General features: G+C 52.7%; 1 protein-coding gene across 1 annotated transcript in view; it reads right to left on the reverse strand.

The window, feature by feature from the left end:
- DOCK4 (dedicator of cytokinesis 4) overlaps positions 1 to 24,274 on the reverse strand; it is a 201,557-nt gene that overhangs the window by 63,176 nt on the left and 114,107 nt on the right. The window contains exons 11-21 of the mRNA XM_087821264.1: positions 22,639 to 22,771; positions 21,896 to 21,984; positions 12,967 to 13,092; positions 8,090 to 8,214; positions 7,084 to 7,246; positions 5,217 to 5,323; positions 3,104 to 3,260; positions 1,969 to 2,066; positions 1,779 to 1,862; positions 1,521 to 1,621; positions 817 to 898 (exon numbers count right to left, since the gene is read on the reverse strand). Coding sequence (XP_087677390.1) covers positions 817 to 898; positions 1,521 to 1,621; positions 1,779 to 1,862; positions 1,969 to 2,066; positions 3,104 to 3,260; positions 5,217 to 5,323; positions 7,084 to 7,246; positions 8,090 to 8,214; positions 12,967 to 13,092; positions 21,896 to 21,984; positions 22,639 to 22,771 — 1,265 coding nt within the window. The remainder of the gene's footprint in view (positions 1 to 816; positions 899 to 1,520; positions 1,622 to 1,778; positions 1,863 to 1,968; positions 2,067 to 3,103; positions 3,261 to 5,216; positions 5,324 to 7,083; positions 7,247 to 8,089; positions 8,215 to 12,966; positions 13,093 to 21,895; positions 21,985 to 22,638; positions 22,772 to 24,274) is intronic.

The raw sequence follows: 24,274 nt of genomic DNA on the forward strand, positions 1-24,274 counted from the left end.
AAATGCCTAACCCCTACGCTGTCCACTTGAAACTAATATAATACTGAATGTCGGCTATCACTGGAAAAGCTTTTTAAATTATAAAAGTAAAAACTCTATGTAATGCTCTAGAGGTAAGAACATACAATGTCTTACCTCTCAGAGGTTTTTAAAGTAACAGAGAGAGCCTGTTTCCAAAAATGGTTTTGCTTTGCTAGTACATACTCTTGCCACTTAGAATCTTCCCTTCAGTCAGACCAAATGATCGATTTGTAATTAATAAGACGCTTGTTGTACTCAATGCATCTTTGTCTGCTTTTCTCTCCCGACATCGAACAGGGTGGAGCTCTGCAGTAGGGGTCGGGAAACACCCAGGGGGGGCCCCGGACAACCCGGTTAGGAAGCCGTGTTCTTTTTGGGCATCTGTGCATCCCCACATACAGCTGAGCACGTCGCACAGAAAGGAGGCCAGTGTTAAACCAGGAGACCCGGGAAAACCTCAGGTTTCCTCACTGTGACCCCCTCTAAGCCACCCTATTAGCTCTGAAAAATTAGGACAAATCCTTCTCAGATGGTGATAAAAGCAACAGCCAGGAACTGCTGAGTCTGACTGCCCACCTGCGGTCCTCTCACGAGCCCAGAGGAGCAAGGATTCAACCCTGAGCAGGGCCCAGTGGGCGAGCCCGGCCAAGTCCCTTTCCAGGGTCCCCAGCAGGGGAGCAGCCACAATGTGAGAAAGATCCTTGAACTGGGAGGCTAGCAGCCGCCATCACCCACGACCGCCTACGGGGAGGGGACCGGCCCGACGCGGCGCCGTGGGACCCCCGTCTGGGTTACCTTCAGCACCTCCTGGATGTGCTCCTGCCGCTCCGCCTCCGTGATCCTGTCCACGTACCACTTGAGCACTTTGATGAGGTCCCTACAACGCGGAGGAAGCACAAGAGGTAGAATGGGCCCGACGCCCGGCGCGATGCCCACAGACCCAACCCTGCTCATCGCGAGGGGCTTCCTTCCCCGTCGGATGCCACGTGTTTCTATCCAGCTGCTATAAGGTCGCAATTTCACGAAGTCTGCACGTGGGTGTCGCCACCCCTTTGGAAGAGAAACAGCGCTTCCTGCCAATGAGGTGCCTCTCGACCTGGACATCCCGCCCCCCAGCCCTGCCGCTTCTGGAAGCTTCCCAACCGGTGAACACAAACACCGGACAGAAGGACTCTGGCCAAGGGAGGGCCACGAAGTACGACCGCCGCAGTCAACCTCGGGCAGCTACCAAGGGAAACAGAGACCTTTCGGAAGAACACGTTTTGGGAACGGAATTCAGGAATCAAATTCAGAAAGTTATTTTTCATTATTCTGATCAATGTAAACTGCAGTCACCTATAAAAGGTGCGTGAGAAAGGAGGGCACAGCCTCAAGAGACCCCGTGGCTGAGCTCCGCGCCTGCGAACGCGCCTCCCTTAGACGTCCCCCCACGGAGCCGGTTCTGCTCAGGAAAGTGCCAAGGACACGGCTTCTAGACCAAGTCCAAGGGGCAGGGCTACCTGTATGCCAGCGCCCCCGCAAAATGACTCTCGATGTACGTGTCCATCACGGGCTTGAAATGGTGAAACTTGCTGTCTTGCAGCAAATTTATTATGTGAACCTAAAAAGAAAACTGAGCGTTAGAAAACCGGAGGCAAACCACGCTAATTTTCTTCTTTTTAAGTGAACTCTCGCCCCACGAGGTGTGATTTCCCGAACAGCCGGCCTTCCTTCGGGACATCGAGATGGAGATATAATTAAAGAGAATTTACACTCACCAAAGAGTCAAACACTTTCGACCCGTATTTTTGAGAATTTTCGTCTAAAATCCCGAATAAGGTGTCCAGTGTGTCTTGCAGAAACTGTTCAGTAAAGGAGAGAGCAGACCCGTCAGTGTCGGCTGTCCCTCCCCTCTAAACAGGCCTCCCCCACGAGCTCCCGAGGGAGGGACCCCGAAGCAGCGAGGACCTTGACGATCTCGGAGCCGTCGATGTCTTTTAATTTGGAGAGACAGCCTGTGATCTTGTCCGGGTGGGTTCTCCATTTCAGAAGGTCAAGCATGTCACCTTGACAGACAGAACAGAAAATTAACCATCTTAGCAGACAACAGTCTCTCGCAGCAAAGTGTTCTACGGGCAAAAGTTGAATTCTTGCCCTGGCCGGTGTGGTTCAGTGGGTTGGCGTCACCACCCCTGCACCGAAAGGTGGCGGGTTCGATTCCCCGTCAGGGCACATGCCCGGGTTACAGGCTTGATCCCCAGCAGGGGGCGTGCAGGAGGCAGCCGGTGGATGTTTCTCTCTCCCCCTCTCTTTTCCTCTTTCTCTAAAATCAATAAAAATGTATACATTTTAAAAGTCCAGTTCTTACACATGTTGCCAAAAATAAATCATGCCGTTGTTTTTTATTTCATTTTTTTTAAAATCCTTACCCAAGAATATTTTTTCTGTTGCTTTTCAGAGAGAATGGAAAGGAGAGAGAGAGAAGCATCGATGATCGAGCCCGAAACCCGGGCATGTGCCCTGAGCAGGAATCAAACGGGTGACCTCTTGGTTCATAGGCTGATGCTCAACCCCTGAGCCGCGCCGGCCGGGCAGATCCTGCTTTATTCATCATAACCTGCTAAACAACCACTGACATGGAAAAGCAGCGCTGGGCCAGAAAAGCAATATCCGTCTAATTAGACTCAGAACAGCCTCTATTCCACAGCCTGCAGTCAGCGCTGTTTATGGGGCTGTTGAACCACAGCGAGGAAGGCGGCAGGATCCTGCTTTTCATTTTATTATTCTCTTTCCTTTTTTTCTAAGCAGTGGGTTTTGAGGGTTGATTGGAAGACTTGTGTCCTTGCGTTTCCCATAACCGGGGTGATTATGAGGTCCTTTTAAATGACGTGCATTTAACAGACCTGGGTCACGATTTAACTGGGTCATGAGCTAACTGGGTCACGATTGTTTCCGTTTGCTCGGGAATCACACAGAGGGACCCACCTTTTCTTTGAGCCTGAGCCAGGCTCTGAGCTCTAACACCGATGTTGACGGCTGTGCTACCTAAACCCACAGGCCCCTTAGGACAAGGCCTTCCGAATCCGAGCGGGGTGGGCCTTACCGTTCTGCGTGAGCTTCGTGGAGCAGAGAAAGGATGTTATCCAGAAAGACTCCTTCGTGGTCCTCGGGGCCTGATTGCTATTTCCCAGGAGAACGCCCTTGGAAAAGGGGAGCTTGAGGTAGCGGGTAGGATCCTGAAGGTTAGCGTTTTCTTCACACTGTTCAAAATAGAAATAAAAACGGGGGAGGGGGAAGAGACCTCGTGAGAATTACTGAGCATCATTTCTGTCTCCAGTGGTTATGAACTAGGAGACGGTCCAAACAGCACCATGAGTAGGTTCTGACTTTTAAGTAAAATGCAACAATAGAGTCTAACAGGAATGATGCTCATGTTTTGGACCGGGACCGACGGGTTGAATCCCAGCTCTGTCACTTCCCACGCAAGGGACTGTCCCAAGTGACTTAACCCCTTGGGACCCCCCTGCCCATCTCTATAAGCTCCTTGTGTAGTCACAAGATGAACACAGCAGCCCTGAGCATCCTGCCTGATGCATTGCGAGTGCTCAGGAAATCTTATTCGTGGTGAGTGTAGAATTTGGGGGAAAATGCTTAAATTCTTTCAGCATCTCATCTGATGCAGCTTTTAAATAACTCCTTACTCTGAAAACGGGCAACGAAAGGAATTAACACAGCCCCACGCTACAGGGAAGGCAAGTCAGGGGAGGCTCTGAAAGGGGCGGTGGCGTTGCTCCTGGGAGGCACTGAGGGCTGTGAGGGGGACACTGCCTGTGAGCGGCGGGGACAGCAGCCGGCTGAGGAACACACAGGACGCAGGGGAGCAGAGGCAGTGAGTGAAGGCCGGCTTTTCACGAAGGCTGGCCGCGTGGGGAAGGGGAAGGGAGCGGGGGAGCTATTGAAAAAGTTGTTTTTGCTTTAAAGAAAAAGGGCTTGGGTATGTTTATAACCGGAGAGAGAACAGCCAGAAGAGAGGAAATAGTTGTAGACACAGGAGGAAGAGGGGGCACTGGGAAGAGCAGGGTCCCAGGGGAGTCAGGCAGGAGGAGGTGCTGGAGGAAGCAGGTAGAAGGAGCCTTGGAGGTAAGGAGTCTTGTCCCGCCCTCCAGGACGGGGGGGGGGGGGGGGGGGGGGGGGGGGGGGGGGCAGCCGCGTCTGCAGGTGGCAGGGGAAGGGCGCAGGAAGTTAAGGGAGTTCCTGTCTGGCAGCTTCTTCTCTCTGCTGCGTAGATGGGAAGTGCTGGGGTGGGCAGAACCCTAAGACCCTGTGAACAGCTCTGTGGGACTGAGGCCGGAGTGAAGAGTCTGCCTGCAGAGCTCTGCATCAACACCCATCAGGCCATGAGGACCTGAAACAACAGTGTCATTTCCTCTAATAACACTCAGCTGCCTTGGGTGGGATATTGGAGGGGGCAGGGTGGACAGACTCATCGGGGCTAGTTTTCCCGGCCCATGTGGGCACGGCAGAACTGAGGATCAAGGGATTCCCTGGGTAAGAAAGGGAAGAAAGCAAAGTCAGGAGGGTCAGGAGGGTCAGGAGGGTCAGGAGGGTGGGAAAAAACTGGTACAGTCAGAAAATTGGAAGGTTGAAGATCATGGTCAGAATATTGGGAATTAAAGACTTTTTATTAGAAGTGGTTCTGGATGATTTCATACATCCAGCCATCCATATACCCACCCATCCATCCATCCGTCTATCCTTCCATCCATCCATCTACCCATTCATCCATCCACCAATCCTTCCTTCCTTCCATCATTTGATCCATCCATTCATCCATCCACCCATCTATCTACCCATCCATCCACCCATCCACCCACCCATCCTTCCATCCATCCACCCATCCACCCACCCATCCTTCCATCCATCCATCCACCCACCCAGCTATCATAGCAATGGAAAAAACTTTGAGGTCAATCTATAGATTTTCCCAAACAACTACATTTAAATTTAGATGAAAAATAAATCACCTTTAAAATATGTTTTTGAATACAGCACAGAATATAGAAACAATACTTTGAAAAAGACACTCCCTGCCAGCAATGTTCTAGATAAACATTCTTTCCAGCCATAATTTTGTCTTCTCCAGAGTGATGGTAAAACGGGGAGCTAGCAATGCAGCCCCACTTTCAGGGCCATCACCGACACCTGCTGGGCGTTACCTTGTGCACAATGAGCTCGTGGGTGCCGTCTGGGAGAGTCCTGCCATCCTCCTGCATCAGGGGGACGAAAGAGAAACCAAACAGCTTCTTCTCGCCTTTCTCCTTCGCTGTGGGGGGGCAGGGAGAAGAAGACTTACTTGCTTATTTAAGCACCTGCACACACAACTCGGTTTAGAGAAACAGGGTGCCGAGAAGGGTGATTATCAAGAAATCTAGCCCACACGCACCGGCTCCCCTTGCAGTGAAGGGGCTCTGCCTGCAGTAGCCACCCTCCGCCCCACAGTCCTGCCCCTTCCTCAGCAACTTCCACTCCTCGACCAGTTTTCTTCACGGGGCTCATTATCTGAAATCATGTGTATTATTTTTTAATTTGTGCATTGCCCCTTTCTTCTCACATCCCACCCTCCACTTCTGGATGTTAGCTCCACTGAGGACAGGACTCTTATCTATTCTGCTCTGAGCCTGGCGTCTCCAAGGGCGCCAAGTACACAGTGGGTTCTCCACACATGCATGTGACTGAACGCATGAGCTGGTGCAGTGAAACGCAGTGTTTCGCTTGCTACTCAAGCTCTGCCAGGGGAGACATCTGGCTGGTGCATCTTCCAGGCCCAGTGAAGTGCTTGGCACATAATAGGTGTTCAACAAACATGTGTTTCGAGAATAAATGATACTTTTTGAATAAATTAATATATGTACACACAGCTCCTGTGATAAAATGATTACATAGATTATTCACAGTTTACGGGATCACGGGGATTTTTTTATGAATTAAAAAAAGTACAAACAAACCTGTGAACGTGTTTGAAGGTCAAGGACAGAAGGGCAGGGCTCTAACAGGTTTCACTAAAATAGCCTTTACTGCACTTTCCAAGTCCTGAGCCACACTGATTCTCCCCAAGTGCTCCTCCTCCCAGTCCCGCTTTCCACCTGTCCTTCCCTTTCCTTTCCCTTTTTCTTACCTTAAAGCTCAAAACTTGAATGAGGCCCAATTGGGACTTTATAACAAAGAGTAGGGGGAGGCTCAGAACAGCAGGACTCCCGTCCTTTCTGCTCTCCCACCCTGGTCCCACCCACGAAGCTCTCCTGGGGATGTGGAGGAACGGTAAGGCCGGCCAGTCATCTCCCTACATCGTGAAACACCCACAGAAACACCGTTCCTGGTGCTCCCCAGGCCAATTCCCAAACATGCTGTAGTCCCAGGAACAAAGTCCCTCTCTCCCCGAATCCCGGGTGAACGGCACAGCCCTCGGGCGGTGTCCCCGCGTAGGTACTGGCCATGCCTCCATCCCTCCCAGGCTAGACAGGACACACTTCGGTGCCACAGGCAACACCAGAAGACCCCTAGACTGGGGGCTGGTGGGGCCGAGAGTGGGAGCTTGAGAGGGTGGTGATGAGTGCAGAAGAATTAAAACAGAAACATCCAGAAATGGTGATTTTGCAGGTAGCGATGTTTCCACAGACAAACCCTGTACCGCCCACGCTTCGGGTTCCTTAGATCCTAACGTGAGGTTGTCCTCATGGTCCCTAAGGCCCCTTGGGACTGACCTCACCTGAGTCTCACCTGAACAGAGGCAGGATGGATGCAGACATATGCAAATTAGACCTAAACCTGAGCCAATCAGAGGCCTTCCTAGTGACCTCACAATGGAGACTTTCATGGGTGCTTTTCTCCCCCCTCTATGTTCCCACGGACGTTATTGGTTCTGCACGAACAAGTGAGCCCACCCCTCTCTCTGGACTCCACCGGCCCCTCGGTCTCCATCCCGGAGGTCTCGGTCACCACGCACAGCCTGTATCTGAGCCCCCACTGCGTGTCCCTCAGCCAGGCGAGCAGACACCCCGACAGGAGGAGCCAACCCCCACTCACTGGAACAATGCCGGAACTCGAAGCGGATGTGCGCGCCCCTGAACTTGTCCACGGGAATGGGGAGCTTCAGCAGCTCCGCCCAGCGGGGGCTGTTGTTGTGGTAAAGCACGAAGGAGTGGTACTCGCTGGCCAGGGGCTCGCCCGAGCCGAAGGAGATGAAGTCCTAGCAGAAGGAACAGGCGTTTAGAGACAGCTCCGCTCAAAGCTGCTTCCTTCTGAGGCTGGTGTCCCAGGGCCTCCTGTGCAGGGGTGACCGTGGGGACGTGGGGGACACGTCCAACGTGAAGTTCAAGTCCACGGCAAAGACTGCGCCCTCTGGGTGAGAGACCGACTGGGCTCACACAGAACACGCCTTCCGCAGAGGGACCTGGGACTCTGTCCCCAGTTACACCCCCCCAATCTTCACGCTTTATTTTGTTCAAAATGAAAATGCACGGGATTAAGGTGTGATTTGTTTGTTTGCTTGTATTTCAATTTTGTGTTTACCAATTGCCAAAGGAAGTATTCATCTCCAGAGCCAGGAGAGAGGAAAGGGGAAAATATAAAATGGCATAAAAAAATATTGTATTTATATAATAACTGCTATGGGGACATTGTTGACGTAATGTCACAATTAAACTGTAAAAGTTTTTTGTATTTTTACTTTCCTTTCTAAAAGGCATTTTCATGATTTAAAAAATACCCAAGCCCAGCCGGTGTGGCTCAGGGGTTGAGCGTCAACCCATGAACCAGGAGGTCGAGGTTCGATTCCCGGTCGGGGCACTGGTTCTGCAGGTTCAATCCCCAGCAGGGGGCGAGCAGGGGGCAGCCAATCGATGACTCCCTCTCATCATTGATGTTTCTGTCTCTCCCTCCCTCTCTCTGAAATCGACATATTAAAAAAAAAAAATACCCAGGAGTAGAGAAGAAAAAGGAGATGGAAAATACTGCAAATCAGAAATTATCTGACGTCGTTCCGGATGAGCACAGAGCAGGGACGGCACTGTCTTTCCCGTAACCGTCCTACCTTCAAGGTCTGCCCGCTGCTCTCCACGATGAACATTGTGACTTCCACGTTTCTGGCCACGCTCTTGCCTCCCTTCTCAAACTCTCCCCTCTCTACGGTGATGTATAAATCGTTCCTCATTTCACCTAGCAGGAGGCGGAAATGAAAACCGTTTTATATATACTCAGAAGGGTAATACAGGGCTCTGTGGAGGAAAACGTCAGTTCATAAAACAGTGTTACAGCACACATATAAAAGTGAGACACCGTCCATTTAAGCTTTTTATAAAAGAGCTCCCCGCCCTCGCTGCCAGTGTCCAAGAACAGTAAAGGCCGCCTCCGCTCGGAGGAATTAGCAATACTGAGCGTGTAGTTTAGGAGGCGACGCTGGGGTTGAGAAGAAAGGTGTCAAATTTCACCATTTTTCAGTATTTCCCTCATTCATGAGGTGTGATGCCAAAATGACAACCTGGAGGCGGGGGGCGGGGGGGAGCTCAAAGGAACCAGCCTTAATACTTTATAGCACCAGCACTTAGAATAGTAGAAAGATCTAAATGGAAGAAAACCACAGGCCGGGGAGGATACAGTTTCAATGGAAGTCTTTCCCCGAAGTCCTGGACAGAAGGATGGCAGTGCCGGGAGAGCGGAGCGGTGCTCCGGGGGAGTGCTCCAGGGTCAGTGCTCCAGGGTCAACGCTCCGGGGTCAGTGCTCCAAGATCAGTGCTCTGGGGTCAGTGCTCTGGGGTCAGTGCTCCGGGGTCAGTGCTCCGAGGTCAGTGCTCCGGGATCAGTGCTCCAGGGTCAACGCTCCGGGGTCAGTGCTCCGGGGTCAGTGCTCCAAGATCAGTGCTCTGGGGTCAGTGCTCTGGGGTCAGTGCTCCGGGGTCAGTGCTCCGAGGTCAGTGCTCCGGGGTCAGTGCTCCGGGGTCAGTGCTCTGGGGTCAGTGCTCCGGGGTCAGTGCTCTGGGGTCAGTGCTCCGGGGTCAGTGCTCCGTGACGCAGGTGGGAATAATTCAGCCGCACAGGCTCACTTGCTGAGGATTTCTGGCCCTCGAGCTACAGAACCAACAAGAGAGGCCCTGGATTCGAACAGACCTGTTCTACCTACACGCAGGCCACCTCTTCTTTTTCTTTTTTCGTTGTCTGTGCCACGTGGACGCTTTTTGACATCGCCCCTTTCTTGTTGCTGGGGGAGAGGGGAAGCTCGAGGCCAAGCAGCACGCACACAGCCTGCCCTCACAGAGCAGATGGGGGCGCAGGCGAGTGAGGAGGAAACAGGGAAAATGCTACCGGAAAGTTCTGGAAGGTCAATGTTTTGGCAACATTGTATTTCCTTTTACTTAACCCCACTTTCCAAAGCAAGTCTCTGTTTTCTTTACTAATGAGAAAGCGAACGCGAGAAGCAGCAATATCCACAGGCATGCGCAGCGCGGGGGGATGGATGAACTCCCGCCCGCAGTGTGTGCAGGAAAATGCCCGCGCCATCGGAGCCACGGGGATGCGGGTGCCGGGTCACCTTCCTCCACAGTGACCGGCGCTTTATGATGTCACCGCTCACGGAGGCCCGGGGCTGACCAGGAGACAGAGGGCCACGAAATAGAGACGCTAAGTCCCAAACAGGATGAAATCTTTTTAAATAAATTTATTTATTAAAGAACTTACTTATTTTTTAATAAATTTATTTATTAAAGAACTTACTTACTTTTTAATAAATTTATTTATTAAAAAATTTACTTACTTTTTAATAAATTTATTAAAAATTTAGTTATTTTTTAATAAATGTATTAGGGTAACACTGGCTAATAACATGATATAAATTTCAGGTGAAGAACTTTATAATACGACGCCCGTGTGCTGCAGTGCGCGCTCGCCACCCGAAGCTTGGCTCTTTCCGTCGCCACCTATTTGGCCCCCTCTACCCTTCTCACCCCCACCCCCTTCCGCCTGGTCACCACCTGCTGCTGTGCGTGTCTAGAGGTTCGCTTGTCAGCTGCTTTTTGTTTTATTCGCTGTATATACGTGAAATCACACGGCGCCTGCCCCTTTCCGTCCCACTCAGCATAATACTCTCAAGACCCATCCACGTTGTCACAAATGGCAGCATCTCCTAAAAATGGGCGCTGACAGGAGGGGTGGCCCCAGGGCGCGGAGCCTTAGAGTTTCTCATCACGAGTAAGGCGCTTGTCCAGACCGCAGGGGCATCGACCGCCGGCAAAGGGAGTGATTCTTGGGAGGGGACCCCCAAGGCGGGGGGCGGAGTGGGCCTGCAAGGTGCCCCGTCTTCCCGCCTGTGTTCTGGGCCCTGCGGAGGGATGGGGGTCGGGGAGAGTCGGGCGCGGCCGTGCCACGGAATTCTTCCTCCACGGATTCCTTCTGCAAATGCATCCTGAGCACCTACTAGGTGCCACGTGTTATTCCAGGCCCAGGGGATCCCACAGTGAACAAAGGGAAAGTCCTTCCCTTCGGGCTGATTCTAGCAGGGGGAGGTCTTGCACAACAGTATGGACCATGGACAAAAGCAGGGCAGAGAAGGGGGTGCCGGGGGTGTCCAGTGAGGGCAGAGGGGCTGTTACGAGAGGGAAGACCTCACCAAGAAGACGAGAGATCCGCCCGAACCACGGCGCGTTTTGACGAAGGAGAAAATTAAAAATGGCCTTAGCTTCCCAAACCAGCCCCTAAGGCCTGTCCGGCTTCTAACTTCTCTGGATTCTTTATTTCTTCGGAATTCAGAAGGTCACGTTTGGAGGTCAAGCGAATGAAAACATAAACACGCCCAGCCCCCAGACCGTCAGGGCAACGCCGGGCTCAGCCGTGCTGGTGACGTACATTTTCTCTTGCGAGAATGCAGCTCGGGGTCTCGTCGGAGCCCCCAGTGAGAATCCAGCGACAGGACGACTTTCTGACAGCAACAGAGGAAACCAGGCGATGACGCGTTTGCCCAGCGGGAAAACGCCCATTCGGTCCCAGCGCTGCTTTCGCTGGTCCGGCAAATGCACGCATCGCTCCTGCGCCACTGGGGAGATGAAGACACCAAAGGGGAAAAGGAAGGAACTGCTTGCTTTTTTTTTTTTAATCCCTTGCATTCTGCAGACTTCGTCTCGGAGGAAGTCGGCTCCCTGGACAGCGGGAACCTCGCCGTCACAATCCGGTGCGGGGAAGGGGCCGGCGGCGCGGGCCTCATTCCACAGAAAGGTCGTCCCATCGGTGAAGCCAGACGGCCGCCTGCGCGGGCGCCTCCCGGCCGGTCCTCAGCCGGGAGCGGCCTGTTGCTTAGGTTTCCATCGCGCCCCGATTCTGCCCAGAGGCCCGCGGAAGGAATCCTTCTGGCAGCTGGCCGCATCCTGGGCTAAAATATGCTTTTTATATTAACTGTGCCCATCAATTTGCTTCCTGGCGGGATGACGTTTTTTTCTTTTGGGTTAAAGAGGAAATACCAGCCATTTATAGCGACGGAAGGACAGAGTGGCGGAATACCGGGCCCCCAGCTGACAGTTCTGTGAATGCTGTTTTTCGACAATGGTGCAGGGGATGCTCGGGCTGGGGCCCCACACGGGGTGAGGTCAGGAGGCTCTCGGGGCTGTTCTCCCGGCCTCCGGCATGAAGACATTCCCGTCGGGAGGTCGGGGGCGCTGCCATCGCCAGGGCGGGTGAGTGTCTGCATCAGGTCAGGTCGTCCCCAGCGAGTCGCAGCTGCGCCTGACTCAGGGTTTCAGCAGCGGCTGAGACATCTGCTTCCTGCAGACGCCGTCGGAACCGCAGGCGCCTTCATGTGGTCTCTCTGCTCGTCTCTTGGTGGTGGAGGGGGAAGGTGGAGCCCTGAGAAAATGCCCGACCTGGCACTTGCCTTAGGGTGTGAATCTCGCCCTGGCCAGTGCGGCTCAGTGGTCAGAGCGTTGGCCGGTGCCCCTAAGGGTCGCAGGCTCGATTCCCGGGCAAGGGCACGTGCCTGGGTTGCAGGTTCGATCCCCAGCCTTGGTAGGGGGCGTGCAGTGGGCACCAATCTATGTGTCTCTCCCACTGGTGCTTCTCCCCCCTCCCCCCACGCTCTCTAAAAATCCATGGAAAAAATATTCTCAGGAGAGGAACAACAAAGAACGTGAATCTCATTTTCTTCCCTCCTCATTTTTTAAAAGAATTTTTAAGTGTAGCTAATATACGATGTTATACTGGTTATATTAGTTTCAGCTGCACGATATAGTGATTCAACATTTTTATAACTTTCCGACGTGATCACCCCGCCAATAAGAGAGTGAACGTCCTTAACGGCTGCCCTCTCCACTTAGAAACAAACACTTTTGGAGTGTTTTTTGGTTGTGTGCACACGAACACACACACACACACACACACACACACACACACACATACACACCCCTCTGGTGACAAAACCCTCCGAGAAAGGCTAACTATTAACTATTCTTATCAAAAATTATAAGGATTTCCTCTGAGCGACGACACTAACATTTTCCACCAGAGGGTCAGGCTTTTCTGGACGCGACCTTGGTGCCCCTCCTGAGCAGGGCCACGGCGGCAGGCAGCCTCGCCCCCTCCGAGTCGCCTGTCCTCATATGATCAAAACGTAAAGATATTTCTACAAAACTGTTTCCTATTATCACACACAGCGGGTCCTTGAACAACGCCATTCGTTGTAACACGGATGGGATGCCGCGGAACCGGGACTCGTGCTCACACCCGCCGGCCTTGGCAACACCGGTTTGGTTCTCCGCTGAACATCGTTTCGCCTAAGGTCGCAGACACGGCCAGCGACACGGAGGACTTTCTGCACCTCACCTCACGTCAGCATCGCCCGCCCGGACCCTTCAAAACCTGAAAAGTTTCTCAAATGTCAGAAACAGACAGACTGCCTCCGTTTCATCATGTGGCGCACCGCGGGTCACTTACCAGGCATGATGATGTTAGAAAAGCCCAGCTTCCTCGTGATGGACACGCCATGAGAAAACACGGACGAGTACTCCCTTCGGATCTGCTCGATGTCCCCGTGCAGCAGCTGCAGGGACACGGCTAAGCCTGAAACGGAGGAGAGACCAGAGTCAAAGCAGGAGCCAGACGCAGCGGGACGGGGACTCGGCCACTTCCCAGGCCCAAATCAACGTGCCAGTAACGTATTTTTTTTTAAATGTGTCTTATTAATTTTAGAGAGAGAGGAAGGGAGAGGGGGAGAGAGATGGAAACATCAGTGATGAGAGCCATCGATCGGCTGCCTCCTGCACGACCCCCCGGGGATGAGCCCACAACCCGGGCATGAGCCCCGACCGGGAATCGAACCGGCGACCGACCTCTGGGCTCCTGCGTCCACGCTCAACCCCTGAGCCACGCCGGGGGGTAAGGGGACCATTATTTTAAACTAAGGGCTACTGTTGGGACAAAAGCAACACAATCTATATGAGTAACTTCTAGGTCAGGCTTTTCCGGGTGAATGCCTGAGATTTCCCATTTACAAGGAAGGGGGTTCACACGGAGGGGAAAGGCCTTAAGCAGGGCGAAGGAGACGAAGCCTGGCCCTAGCCCGACGCCCCTCCCCAGCAGCACCCACGCGAGTCCTCCCGCCCCATTCCTAGCGCAGCGCAGGGGACCACCGGGCTCTCTACAAACGCGGCGAGGAAGGCGATGGAACCGCAATGAGCAGAGGTGCGGGACGTGCTTCCGCTCGCCTAGAAGGGGCTCCTCCTCTCACCCTCCCTCAGCCCCATGACTCAACAAACAGCAGCAGCAGCGGCCGGGCTTTTTGGTTTGTTCCCGAGCTTTTCTATAGAGTAGTTAAATCATCAAGAAAATTAGTTTCCGAAGAAAGCATGAGGCTCAGAGAGATGGAGGCTTCCCTGGGTCCAGATCCGGCCTGGACGAGGCCTGCTGCCCGAGGGGCGGGGACCCAAGGACAGGAGAGGTCACGCCCGCATCACAGCGTCCTCGGGCTTCCCGGGTGTGGAGCTAACAGAGCCAAGACTCACTGAACCATCAGTGATTTTTTTTTTTTTTAATCTTCACCTGAAGATATCTTTTCCACTGCTTTTCAGAGAAGTGGAAGGGAGAGAGAGAGAAACGTCGATGTGAGAGAGACAGCGATTGGTTGCCTCCCATATGCACCCCAACCGGGGCTGGGGACCGAGCCTGCGACCCAGATACGTGCCCGTGACCGGAATCGAACCCCTGACCCTTCAGTCCAAGGGCCGGCGCTCTAACCACTGAGCAAAACTGGCCAGGGCTTTTTTTTTGTTTTTTTTTTAAATGTCGGCTGAATTCTTTACAGAAGATAAGACATCGAGAGAAAAAAAGTGTTCAGAGACGATGTGAATGCTAAAGAAAATTAAAGATAGGAAAATACGCGTTCTAGGGAAAGACGTCCGTGTGCATGAACGGAGGGGCGCGTCCTCGCTCTAGGCAGCAAGAGCCACAGAGGTGAGCGCGCAAAGGGCCAGGGGAGCCCCGTGGGAGACCACAGCACCGGGGCGCCAGCAGGGGCAGGAGGGCGGCAGGGGGAGGCCCAGCGAACACAGACAGGAGTTCGGGGGGGGGGGGGGACCATGAGAGCCGGGTGATCCTAAAATTCGACTATCGGTACGTTGGCTTCGCCCTGGAGATTCAGAAAGACAAAGACTCAGACACAAGGTGTCACGGTCGCACTTGCTTAGCCAACTGACGCGAACTTGGAGGAGAGAAGGTGCTGCGATTCTGAGGCGCCCCGGCGTCTCCAGAGCCAAGAACTCGCCGGCGGTCAAGGCCGGAAAGGTCAGCGGGGCCGAGGGCCGCACCGCTCGTGCCGGCTCTCCCCACATCCTCCCCTCAGGGTCCAGCACAGCAAACAAAAAGCACACAGTGCCCTGCACCGATCAGGTATCACAGGGCTGTCCACCCAAAACAGACATAACTGTGTTAGCCAAGGTCACCCCAATAAATTCAATAAAAATTAAGGGAAAAAGGCAGGAAGGCACGGACACAGGACACCCAGCGGAACGGGTCGGTGGAGAGCAGGAAGGTCCACGCAAGGGGAAAGCGTTGCCGACTGAGGGAGTCTCAACGCTCAGGGAACGTGCGCCGAAGAATTAGGTGAAATTTTTAATTTCACAAATTAGATCAATCATGTTTCACAATATTACCTTTTTTATGGCCCTTCCCATAACCACCCAAAATAAAATTGCCAAGGGAGGGACGTCCCCTTGACTAGAAGAACGTCCCCTTGGACTGAACGTTTTAAAACCAGCCTAGACGTTGAAGACCCATCTGCAATGATCTGATACTCATTTTAAATAAAGACAGTTATCAATTAACCTAGAGTCCGTCACAAACAACACGCTTTTCACGACCAACCTCAGCTATGGAGGCAGCACAGTGGGGACAGGCTTGGAGGTTGATTATGTGGTGGCTCTGGTTTCACCGGAATCGAAGCTAACTCCCTCTGCAAGAGGCATCCTTTGAAATTCATGAAATTCTGCACGTCTACATTAAAAAATGGCAAGCACAGCATGATTTATAAGGAGCTGGTGAAATTAATTTTAGATTAGATCAGCCATTTTGCCACCGATGAGCCAAATTACACGTAGCTCGGAACAGCTACGGAAATGCAAAAATGGAAAATGGGGATAAATATACTGAATACGCGTTATGATCGGGCCTGGGGTTTAAAAAGCATGTCGCACAGCTGCGTGACCCCGTCGCATTGTGAGCGTGGTTTCCACGTCTGTAAGGAAAAGATACCCTGCTTCCCCTAGGGGACAGGCCCTGCCCTACGAGTGGGGTTGGGTGCAAGGAGGGACCCCCCCAACCTCTCAGCCACTTTTCCCAGGAATTAGGCTACTCGGAGCTAAGGGAGGCGAGAAAGGCTGGCAGCCTTCACCTGCGGGCGAGATGCGGCATCCGTGACGGGGCTGAGGGCAGAGGAGCTCCGGCTTCTTGGCCGGGTCTCCCTGGAGCAGGATTCCCGTCATGCTGAGGGGGGCCGGCGGGAGGGAGGACGTGGACTGTGGCACCAGGGCCACCAGCTCTCTCTCTGTTCTTATCAAGATTTCGTAATTATTCTTGAATAAATATTTCTTTCACTTGCTGTACGCTCTCGGGAAAATTTTCAAACTTCAACGCCTTCGTAAAATATGATGTTGCCAAGCCAGCGAGGCTCAGTGGTTGAGCATCGACCCATGAACCAAGGTCACGGTTCGGTTCCCGGTCAGGGCACAGGCCCGGGCTGCGGGCTCCATCCCCAGCAGGGTGCGTGCAGGAGGCAGCCGATCGAGGACTCTCATCATTGATGTTTCCATCTCTCTCTCCCTCTCCCTTCCTCTCTCTGAAATCAATAAAAACATATTTTTAAAAAATATGACCTTTGCCAGTTTTGGTTGTTCCCATTGGGTGTGTCCCTGTGGGCCTCTGGCTGCCACTCCAAGGTGACACACTCTGAAAACAGCATTTCCTGGCGGTGCCTGCGTACACCATCTACGCCCGGGAGGTGGGCATTAAGGACAAAACATAATTGCTGGGGCTTTAAACCTCAACGGCAAAATTACGAACATCACGCGATGTCAGCAAGATCTCCTACAAATGGTATTATTAAATTCTTTCAAAAAACCGTCTTCGGTAACATCTGTTCATTTCTGAAATATTTAGGGCCTCATTATGATCGGAGCAAACATGTTTACTTCCATTCCCTCCTATGTGCTCGGTTTACAAAATCTATCCCCGGAGTTCTGCCTCGGGTCCTATTTCATGTTGGATGAGCGTTGCATGTTGTATCAACAGGGTAAGACCACTGACTTTTAAAACAAATATGCGAGAAGCACGTATGGTGCTTGGGTCCAACTCAAAGCCAGAGCGAGCGCTGGGGGCCGCACCCTGGCTGCGTGAAGCGGTAAAGCCCTGTGGGGTCAGGCGAACTGTTTCCGCAGGGAGGCCAGAGCCGGGGCCTCTGGAGCAGAGGAAAGAAAGGAAGCCAGCTGTCTGGCTGGAGTGGTGTCGGGTGAGACGGGGCTGTTGGAAAATGGGTCAATGGAGCAAGAGCCAGCAGCACTGGGAAGAGACCGGAGTGCAGACGAGAGCCAGGCGGACAAAGAAGCAGGGTGGGGGCAACGGTGTGTGAATTACACGGCGGAGTGAGCAGAGCGCACAGAAGTCATGCCCAACACTGAGGGCGGAAAATGTGCGTGTGCACGTGAGATATGTACGTACGTGTGAGATGCACATACGTGTGTATATAATTAAGGATTATACCCATTCAGTAATACGAAATGGCTATATATATATATATATATATACACACACATATATATATATAGTGCATATACCTATATACACACAAAGCTATTTTTAAAACCGTATGTTTATATATATGAAAAGTATGCACACACACAGAAGATAAAACAAATATAGCAAAATGTTCACCTTTGAGAAATCAGAAATTCTCTGCACTACTCTCACAACATTTCTGCAAGCGGCATTAATTAAAAATAAAAAGCCTTTAAAAGAGCGTGGACGAATAATCAGAAGATTCGCAAGGTGAGCCACAAGAGCACACAACATATTTGTAGCCAACAGGTGGCGCCCCAAAGTGCCACTTTTAACAATGTTAGAAACCGAAATTCCTAAAAGCAATCAACATTCCAGATGAGAGGACGGACACAACCCTTAAGAATTACACCAACTCAGTGACACCGAATTAAACGACAGTGGAATGCGAGGACAGGGTGCTTACCCCTCCAAACAGCCCACATCTTTTGAAAGCCTCCTTCCACCTCAGCAAATGAAAAACACGTGCAGGTGAACTGCTCTCCTGCGGGCTATGGGCTGCGGGCAAGGTCACTCCGTCTGCCCTCTGCGGGGTGGTGGGTTAGCGGGACCGCAACACAGACACTGATGCAAAAACGGACCTAAAACGGACCTGGCTTGCAAATACGATTCCTTCTGGTTGAGCTGTGTGTGCCAACTAGAGGAAAGGGAATTTCATAACTGCAGAGACTCTGGGACGGGACTGTGAAGTTTCTCTTGGGACACACTGAACCACGGCCAGTGATTTTCACACAGTTTATATCGAGTCACAGGACGGCTCTGCCTCCATAAATCACGCTGGCTCCGGCGCCCTTCCCACTCCCAGAATCCCCGCTCCTGCCGGCGGAGGCGACACTCACAGCAGCCATTTGCTCAGGGGGCCCAACCACGATCATTCGATAAATACTTTTAGAACTTCAGATTCTTACGATAGTACTTTGGGGTTTTAAAATCCCCACAGAGCAGAGCTTAGGAAATTCGACGTTACCCAACTTAACTAAATCTGACCACGGAGAGATGTTAACTCGGTGATGATTTTTTTTTTTTTTTTTTGTCTTTAAAAAGTTAAGTGGGTCGCTTGCAATTTTCCCCCCTTTTCTAAGCACAGCGGAGATGTGGTTAACGTACCTTTGCAACTTGAATCTCAGGGAAAAACCAGTGAACTCGACGAATCCCTTTATGTATCCAACAGACTCAGTTACAGCTCCAAGAGATATGAGGGTGGAAACTAAGTGGTAGAATCTTCTTCCCAAAGTGATTTCAAGTTATTCTGGTTTGGGAACCAACAACCGAAGCCCAGCGGGGGGAAAGCAGGGGGGAGACACTCGCGGCTGAGGGGACTCAATTCCTCCTGGAAAGGCCTGACTGCTCCGCTTCCTTTTAACCAACAATTCCGCGGTCCGGGGAGAAAACAGCAGAAGGCAGCCCATCTAACGCCTGGGATGGCTGGAACATTAGGCACCCCAATTTTCCGCTTCCACTCTGGGTGCCCTGCTCCCCCCACCATTTTTCAGTAGCTCGTTAGAGAGCCTCCCTTTCAATAACAAAGCCCAGCGGCTCCCGAGGACCCACCGACCCGCTGGCCCTACAACTGCCGTTCCCCCAGAAGGGGCCGGGCTCAGAGGACACAGGACAATGGCCACCGAGACTGGAGGGTACAGACTGAAGCGGACGGGGTTCGGGGCGCAGTTATTTATGCTTTCAAGTCTCTCCCTGAGATTCTCTCTCCGGAGCAGGACTTCACAGTGATGGGGCTTAGCGTGGGGTCCGCCTCGGCTTCGGGGAGCGAGAAGGGGTCAGGCGGGGGTCAGAGGGACAGAAGGCGCACAGACGCTGGCTGCTAATGAGGACAGACAGACAGGGGCTGGGTCATGAGGGCAGAGAGCAGACAGGGCCTCGCATCAGAAACCACGTGCAGCCCGGCCGGTACGGCTCAGCAGTGGGGCACCGACCCAGGATCCAGGAGATGGGGCTCGATTCCCGGTCAGGGCACAGGCCCGGGCTGCGGGCTCCTGGATCCCCAGTGGGGGGCGTGCAGGAGGCAGCCGGTCAATGACTCTCATCATTGATGTTTCTCTCTCTCTCCCTCTCCCTTCCTCTCTCTGAAATCAATAAAGACATATTAAAAAACAAACAAACAAAAAACACGTGCAGAGCCCTGGCCAGGTGGGCTGCGGTTGGAGAGCCAGCCCACGGACTGAAGGGTCCCAGGTTCGATTCTAGCCAAGGGCACACTGTACCTCAGTTGCAGGCTCATGCCCAGCCCGGGTCGGGGCACATTCAGGAGGAAACCAATCGATGTCTGTCTCTGTCTCTCTCCTCCCCGCCCCCCTTTATTCTCTCAGAAAAACAATGGAAAAAATGTCCTTGGTAAGGATTAAAAAACAAAACAAACAAATAAATAAAACCCAAATGCAGAGAGCATAACTTTGGCTGTCTTGGAATCTAAGTGTCACAGGAACAGCCAAATGGGTGGGGGCTGGATTCCGCCAAGGGGAGGGAGACCCTCTATCCAGGACTCCACAGGACAGTGGTTTCTGTCACTTTCCAAAGACGCCATCAGCAGTTTTTCATTTTAGTACAATGGCTATAAACTGAAAAGGCACCACTCGGGGAATAAAGGGGTTTGAACCTGGCTTTCCGGTGGTCTCACCCAGGACTCTGGCAAGAATAAGCGGCCGGCCGGTCAGGCGGTAAAGCTAACTAAGCAGATGGAGCAGGTTCATGCACCTGGGGACCCTCCCAAGGAGACGGAATGTGCCGCCTTCCCCCGGAGTTCAGCGCGATCATCACTCTTGCGCAGGAAGGGAGGGCGCGGGCACGAACAGCTCCTGAAGCTCACGCCTCGCCTCTCGCCGCACCCGCCTCGGGCCCTCCTGGTCCTTCCGGGACCCTGTCGCCCAAGAAGCGCGCGCCTCTTGTTTATTTCACCGGAGTGTCTGACCTTGTGTGACTCAAAGAAAACCCAAGGTCCCTCCCCCCCTCCTGGGAGAGGGAAGAGCAGCTGACCTCAGCGCCCATCGCAGCCTGAGCATCGCCATGTGCGAGCCGGGGACTCACGCGTCCCCAGAACTGAACTCCGAGTGCCCGTCTGCAGTGACTGTCTCTGTGGGGCGTCTGGCCTCGTGGGGCGGGCACAGGTGTGAGAGGAAGGTGGTCTCGATTTAAATTCTGGCTCTTCTCATTGCCGGGCCAGTGGACTTTAACACAAATGCCTATACCCAGCCTCTGAAACAATGTGTCTCGTTCCAGTGACAGCTGGCTTAAGTTGAAGTCTCTTTATGCCAAAGAAGCACACAACTGCATAGTTTTGTGGGGGTTTTTTGGTTGGTGTTTTTTTTTTTTTTTTTTTTTCTTCACCATGGGTGTGAAAGGGCTTAGGGAGCAAACAATATTCCCCAAGCTTTTGTCTACTGAGCAAGCTGGAAGACATCGCTGCACCTGCTCCGGCGCCTGGGCATGCTCTACAATGTAACACATTCTACAATGTTACTAGTGTAAGACCAGGGGCCACAGGGGACGTAGCTCACAGCTACGCAGGCCTCACTTCAGGTCCCACCTGGACATGCTCTACAATGTAACACATTCTACAATGTTACTAGTGTAAGACCAGGGGCCACAGGGGACGTAGCTCACAGCTACGCAGGCCTCACTTCAGGTCCCACCTGGACATGCTCTACAATGTAACACATTCTACAATGTTACTAGTGTAAGACCAGGGGCCACAGGGGACGTAGCTCACAGCTGCCAGGCCTCACTTCAGGTCCCGCCTGGACAAGTTGCACCCACTTTACCTACACGGCCCTGCAGCCAGCATCACTCTCTGGAACCGAGGGCACTGTGGGGCCTGCGGGCTTGTTGTCGGTAGTGACGTCACTTCCAGCCACAGGCAAGGAAGCGTGTTTTTCCTGGACCCTCCTGGCACGTCTCCTCCGTTCATCAAACCTCTTCCTCACAATAATCAGGAGCCCAGTGCATTTGTCGTCTAGTTTTTAGCATCAGTAACAACTTAGAGGTCTCGAGGCTGGGTTGCTACCGAACAAATGTAGGTTCTGTGCCTCGTTTCAAGCCAGCATGACACACGCTTTTTGGAGAGAGTTATGGTACAAGCCCACTCGTCATGATGTAGGGAAGAGTCCGTACATACATATAAGAATGTTGACCCCGCGATTTATTTAGTTAGTTAATCTAAAGTTAGTTAGTTTACTGGAGGATACTTTTTCCATTGATTTTTTTAGAGAGAGTGGAAGGAGGGAAAGAGAGAGAAACACTGATGTGAGACAGACACATCAATTGGTTGCCTCCAGCATGCACCCCAACTGGGGCTGGGGATCGAATCTGCAACCCAGGCACTTGCCCCTGACTAGGAATTGAACCCACGACCCTTCAGTGCGTGGGCTGGTGCTCTAATCACTGTGGGACACCAGCCAGGGCTGACTGTAATTTTAAAGCTAGGAGGTAAATAGAGAGGAAAACAAAGGGCAGGCCGTTTCCTCCTGCTGCAGACGAATAAACGAGAGGACCTGAAGTGAAGTCTCGGAGAGCCCGCCCCGCCACTCACCCGCATTGGAGCCGGTCAGATTGTAACGGGCGTTGAGCTTCTTGATGATGTTCTCATGTATTTGGTACCATTCGCTCTCTGTGTTACACCTGGGAAAACATGAACTCTGTGAGGCGTGGACGGTCCACGAGATCCAGCCACGTCCTTCACCGCGAGCCAGCGCTTTCGGGCATCACCACCCCAATGGACTTCCTCCAGCCTCCTTGGAGCTCCCAGTCACCTCCTGCAAGTGACTGTCTGGCAGCCGTCACCCCAAGAGGAGAGGGAACAGCCACCCGAGGTGGTGCTTGTGCCCATCCTCATTAGCTGGGTGATTGAGAGATCGAGAGCATTTCCAGTCCTGAACCACCGGCTACAAATCTCTGATCACTAATTAGAAACACGTGGCACAGGCCCGGGGCCCTGGGCGCAGGATGAGGGGACCCACAAACCCTGCAGCAGTGAGGAGAAAGCAATGGGAGGTGCGTCCTCGGGCGCTGGGGCTCTCGCGTTACCCCCACACGGGAGGCAGCTGTGAGCGCACGTTGGATGTATTAGCTCGACAGCCAGAACAGGAGGCCAAAGCACCCTCACTCCTGGGGGTGGTCAGTGGCGAGGTCTTCAAATCAGGGCTGCGGATCCCCCCCCTTCCCGGGGGTCTGCTCCGAGCACCCCACTGTGTGTCAACTCTCCGTGAAGCGGCGTTGACCAAGCCGTGTCCACCCGCCCGCGCCCCACCCGGCCCCGCGCGCGCAGCTTCTTACATGTACACTTTCAGGACGAGGTCATCCTTGGTCTCCCCGGTCAGCAGGTCGGCGATGCTAAGGACCGCGCAGCCGAAGGGTCGCCGGTACTGGACGCTGCAGGCATTCTTTTTCTCTCCGGCCCCCATGCGACCTGTCCAAGCAGAAAACAAACGTGGCCCAGGAAGCCACTGGATTCGAGCCTCGACACCAGACACACACACAGCTACCAGACAGTCCACAGGGAATGTCATTGGCGACGGGAAGGACATGGGTTTGGGACAACAGAGGGACTCCGCTTCAGCCCTGGACCCTCCTCAGCACAACCTAACCCTGTGACCTCGGGCACGCAGCCCACGCTCTGGGCGTCCCCTGCCATCGAGGACACATCAAGCCTGGGGCTGACCCATGTCTGGGGAGCCTCCTCCCCACGGGGTGTGAAGGTGCCCAGGAGGCCCAGGCCCAGGAAGGCAGTAGAGGTGCCTCTTCCATTTTTCTATTTAAAAATTACTAGTTCACATGTTTCCCCTGTGAAAGGAAGCAGTGAGCCTCCCCATCGGAGCAGCAAGCAAGACAGGTGACAAAAAACGCTGCCATCTCGGGGACGCTGCTCCCTCGGACAGTTTCCACCTGCTGGAACTGTTACAGATCTTTAAGTGCGGTATAAAGGTCCTGTTTTCATTTATCATCGTGTTTAATCACCAATGGATTCTTTTGGAGACAGAAAGTTCTCTGGAGCTGAAATACAGCAAGTTAATACGAGGAAAAGTAATTATTTAAAGATCCGCCCATCTGTTTCCAGACGCTTGGCGGCGATCGGCAAGTTGTTTCCATCTGAGCGAATTCCCCTTAGTGTGTGGAGACGGCTCGGGCTCTTCCCTGCCCGCCCAGTGGAAAACCAGGGACTGCGGTACCGACCGCGGCTTGGATTCACGAGTAATAAAGGGAATGCTCCGGAAGATCATTTTCGTGGAAATGCTTACAAGTCGCAGCCCCCAAACCTCCCATCGTATCAGAATCAAAACTAAAACACGGTCAAAATAAGGCAGGGTGCTCTGTAGTTGTACAAAGTGTAAGCATGTGAAATATCCTGTATTTTGTGAATCTAATACTTTATAAGGTCATAGTGGAATCCATCCATCCACAAGTCGTATTTTTACTTCCAGAATTGATTTAAACAAATTTAAAACATTGGTCAAACAGAAAGAAAGTCTAGTTTGTCTCCGTTTTAAATAGGATTACATATCATATCAGGATGAACTATCCACTCCAATCTCTGTCAGTATCAGGATTTCAAACAACCCTCTACAGAAGTCTGTGCCCTGGAAAGTGCCAGCGGGTGTCGTTTTCATGAACCTGTAGGAAATCCAGCCCCCAAAAGTTTAATTTATGCTGTGAACAGAGATGAGAATTTGAAAAGATGATTACAAAATCGTTGAATCACATACAGGCGGGGAGCCTAATAAAACAAAAAGAAACAACAAGCTACGTGAGGACTTAACCGGGGAGAGAGGAGCCCCGTGCGGGGTTTGGGAGGGGCCCGGGAGGTTCCCAAAGCCTGTGAGTCTCGGCCTCGGCCCGGCTCTGACGGGGCGTGACTCACACAGCAGGCAGTGTGACCGAGCCCTCGGCCGCCTCCCCGGTGCCCCGCGCACCC

The sequence above is a fragment of the Miniopterus natalensis genome, chromosome 10 (assembly GCF_054644295.1).
Source record: "Miniopterus natalensis isolate mMinNat1 chromosome 10, mMinNat1.hap1, whole genome shotgun sequence".
NCBI lineage: Eukaryota > Metazoa > Chordata > Mammalia > Chiroptera > Miniopteridae > Miniopterus > Miniopterus natalensis.